This window comes from Eimeria tenella, genomic scaffold (genome assembly GCF_000499545.2).
Source record: "Eimeria tenella Houghton genomic scaffold, Eth_scaff121, whole genome shotgun sequence".
NCBI lineage: Eukaryota > Apicomplexa > Conoidasida > Eucoccidiorida > Eimeriidae > Eimeria > Eimeria tenella.
The window spans coordinates 67,748-71,555 of NW_013541487.1; the positions used below are offsets into that span (position 1 = coordinate 67,748).

The following is a 3,808-nucleotide window of genomic DNA, read 5'->3' on the forward strand; positions in this document are numbered from 1 at the left end:
CCGGGGGCCCTCCAGGGGCCCCTCCAGGGGGCCCCTGGCAGTCACTTAGACTATCCGTCCACCCCCCACAGCCCTCCCCTTTCTAGGGGAGGCAGCGGAGAGAAGAATTTGCTCAAGTTGCTGCACGGGGGCGGCAGGCCCGTGGGTACAGCCCCGGTGCATGCTGCCCCCGTGGGGGGCCCCCCCCTAGGGGGCCCCTCGGGGGTGCCTCCCCTAGGGGGTCCCTCGGGGGGCCCCCTAGGGGCCTCGCTGGGGGTACCCGTGGGGGGCCCCCTGGGGCCCCACCCCCTGGGGGGCCCCTTGGGGGGGCCCCCCCTGGGGGCCCCGGCGGGGGGCCCCCTCGGGGGTTTTTTAGGGGAGCCATCGGCGAGGCCGTGGAATGCGGGGCAGTAAGAAATGGCGAAGGCGGTAGGGCTTTCCAAATAGAGAGATTTGGGGGGCCTTTAGAGTTTCTTGGTTTTGCTGCTGCGGCGGTGCTGCTGCTGCATGCGTTTTTTGGGCTTTTGGCCGTGCGCTGCAGCAGCAGGCAGCAGCAGCAGAGAAGAGAAACGAAGGGCATTTGCAGGGGAAGTTCAGCAAATGCCGCAGCTCGGCTTTTCTTGCTTGGCCTATTGCCTGTGGCACCAGGACAGTTTGAACTCTATCGATTGTCTCTGCTGTTTTCAGCACATTTAGGAAAGACGAAACTCCGTAGAGTAGTGCAGCACTTCGCCAGCTCTGCAGGAGCTGCTGCAGTCCGCATTAGCTCACAGCAAGCCCTGGCGCCGCTTGCGCTGCTGCTGCTGCTGCTGCGGAGGGCGCTGCAGCACAACTCTTGCTGCAGCAGCAAGAGGCGCCCTCGCCAAATAAAGGCCCCAGTTCTGAAGAGGGAGGCTGGGGCAGCTTTTTTGACTTTTGCTTCAACGACGCAGCAGTTTTACGTGCTGTACAGCCGAGAGGTGCTGCACACGTTTTGTGCCGCGCGATCCTGCCGGAGAAACGGCTGCGCTGTCTCGCTTGCCTTCATTTTTGTTTTGAATATGCACGAAATTGAAATGCGAATTTTATTTCCGCTTTTTCCGCCACGAAAACGAAGGGATCATCTCAACTGCGGCGAGTTTCCAGCAGGATCTGCAAAACGAGGCGACCGGTTTCAGGTGTACATGCAGCTCGTTGCTGTTGCAAGTTGAACCTGGGCAGCTGCGCGGCGACATCTAACTTCGAATTAAACGCGATTCGAAGGAACTTTTGTATTTAGTGTTTTCAGTTGCTGTAATTATGTTGCCGACTCCAGTTCGGCGTCGTCCCGCGACTCGGCAGTGGACAAAAAGGCCCCCGAAGTCACGGCGGCTGGACGAAACGAAAAGCTGTCGAGGCTGCGATCCTGCAGAACAAGAGCACTCTGAGACTCCCCTCCCGCTGCTGCAATGGGTGGCACAAGTACTTGAAACATTTTGAAAGTTTTAGCGCGGGTTTGGCCTGAATGTGTGGGGAATCTGCACAGAAGCACCTGCGGAGCATTTTGGCGCAGATGCGGACTGCAGCAGCAGCAGCAAAGGAGAACGAACAAGCCCCCCGCTGTTTGCTGCTGGAGCTGGAAGTGGACGTTTCTCTTTTGTAGGCGCGAAAGTTCAAAAAGAATTTCTTTTTAATTCCTCTCGGCTCTTGTGTGCAGACTCGACGAGCTGCCGGCCTGGGGGCCCGTGGCTTTGACTGCGTGGGACTGTGTAAGTACACCTGAGCTGCTGCAGCAAACTCCGGGGCCCAGCGAGCTGTTGCTGCTGCTCAGTTTTGCAGCTATTTGCAGAAGTGCGTTCTGCGGCTGTGCAGCTCTTTGCAGCAGTTGGCGGTAAGCAGCAACTCCTTGAGTCCTGGCTGTCTGTGGGGCCCCGGGGGCCCCGGGGGCCCTCCAATGCCTCTGTAGACTTCAGAAAAAAAAGACTTTTCTTTTCTTTTGGGGCCCCACTGGCCCGCCTGGCCCCCCTTCTCGGAGTTCAGCTGCCACTGTTTCTTTGCTGCTTGCTGCGTCCCTGCTGCTCCTCTTTTGCTGCAGTCCCGGCCTTTTCCGGGAGGCTTTTGCTTCCGCTGTGGGGCGCTGGTGGTGCTGCGAGGTGCGTGCTACGCATGCACGGGGTGTACGTACACCGCGCTGCATGCTGCCGCTGCTGCAGGCTGCGTCGTCGTGGGCCTCGGAGAGCCCCTCAGTGTGCCTTTAATGAAGACTTTCCGAAGAGTCTGTGCATGCACTTTTTCCGGAGTTGAAGAAAACTCCAGAAGTCCTTTTGCTGCTGCTTGGCTGGTCTGCGTGAGGCAGCAGGGCGAGCTCGAGCCTGCTGCTGCAGCAGCAAGCGCCAGCTGCAGCAGCTGCGGCAGAAAGGTACTGCAGCACTGCTGCTGACACCTCCTGCTGCGCCTCTACTCACTTTGCTGCTGCTGCTGCTGCTGCTAAGGCCTGGAAAGAAGAAGAAGCTTCTCGGGTGTACAGAAGCATGAGGACTTTGCGAGCAATGTGTCCTGCAAATGCTTCCAGTGAGGCTTTTAAATTAATTCAACAATTCTTTCAAATTAATTAACTCTTTTAAATTAATTCAGCAATCCTTTTAATTAGTTCTTTTGAATTAATTCAATTATTTTAAATTAATCAATTCTTTTGAATTAATTCAACACTTCTTTTAAATTAATTGATTCTTTTGAATTAATTCAACAATTGTTTTAAATTAATTCTTTTGAATTAATTAATTTAACAATCCTCTCAAATTAATTAAACATTCTTTTGAATTAATTCAATAATCCTTCGAATTAATTCAACAAATCTTTTGAATTTACTAAAAATTCTTTTGAATGAATGACACATTATTTTGAATTAAGTAAACAATTCAAATTAAAAATTTCCAAATTTTGATTTGCTGCCTCAGAAACCCAATACGTCCTCACGCGCTTTCTCCTTGGTGCGAGCTGTACGTACACCCCAACGCAGTGTACCTGCTGCATGCAACTGCTGCAGATGGAGCAGCAGCAGAAAGTCCTCACTCTTTTCTTTTCGAGGGATCCAGAGTGGACCTCACCGCCGCCGTCCTCCACGACGGTGAGACGCCGCCTGTCCTTCCCCTGCTGCTGCTGCTGCTGCTGCTGCTGTTCTTGCTGCTGCTGCTGTTATTGCTGCTGCTGCTGCTGTTTTCGCTGCTGTGCTGCTGCTTTTGCTGCTGCTGCTTGTGCTGCTGCTGCTTCTGCCGCTGCTGCGTTTGCTGCTGCTGCATAAATAAATAAATAAATAAATAAATAAATGCTTTTAAATGTGAACAAGTGCTCTTAAGCGTCTGCTTCCGTGTCTGCAGCTTTGCTGCTGCTCGAAACCCACGCGGAGCAGCAAAAAGATCCAAGTGCTTCCCCCACTTCGAGCTTTCCCGCTGCTGCTGCTGCCAGCGGCCCCCGGAAGACAGCAGCGAAACCACAGAGTCCATTTGGCAGCAGCCCAGTTTGCTGCTGCTGATGCTCAGCAGCAGCGCCAGGCAGCGCGCGAAGTCCCTCAGCGACTGCGGGGGGGCCCCGAACGCTGCAGTCTGCGCGGCGAGCCCTCAGAACCACTGGTCAGGACCACTGGTCGCCGCCGCCGCCGCAGCAGCAGCAGCAGCAGCAGCAGCAACAGCAGCAGCAGCGGGAGGCTCACCATTGTGCGACACACGAGCCGCCACTCTTGCTTCTCCGCTTCGCAGAAACGAATGCTTCGGCAGCAGCTCGACGGCTGCCGCGTGAGCTTCTGCAAACGCGTGGGCGCGCTCGTGCTGAAGAAGCGGGGCGTTGCTGCTGCTGCTGCTGCTGCTGCTGCTGC

The 3,808-nt window shown here is 55.2% G+C and overlaps 1 protein-coding gene across 1 annotated transcript in view; it reads left to right on the forward strand.

Annotated features, from left to right (window-relative positions):
• ETH_00004530 (uncharacterized protein) overlaps nucleotides 1-3,808 on the forward strand; it is a gene marked incomplete at both ends in the record, with an annotated part of 8,851 nt that overhangs the window by 2,652 nt on the left and 2,391 nt on the right. Inside the window, 5 exons of the mRNA XM_013373159.1 lie at nucleotides 87-389; nucleotides 1,655-1,706; nucleotides 2,033-2,090; nucleotides 2,895-3,064; nucleotides 3,315-3,732. Of these exons, the coding sequence (XP_013228613.1) occupies nucleotides 87-389; nucleotides 1,655-1,706; nucleotides 2,033-2,090; nucleotides 2,895-3,064; nucleotides 3,315-3,732 (1,001 nt within the window). The remainder of the gene's footprint in view (nucleotides 1-86; nucleotides 390-1,654; nucleotides 1,707-2,032; nucleotides 2,091-2,894; nucleotides 3,065-3,314; nucleotides 3,733-3,808) is intronic.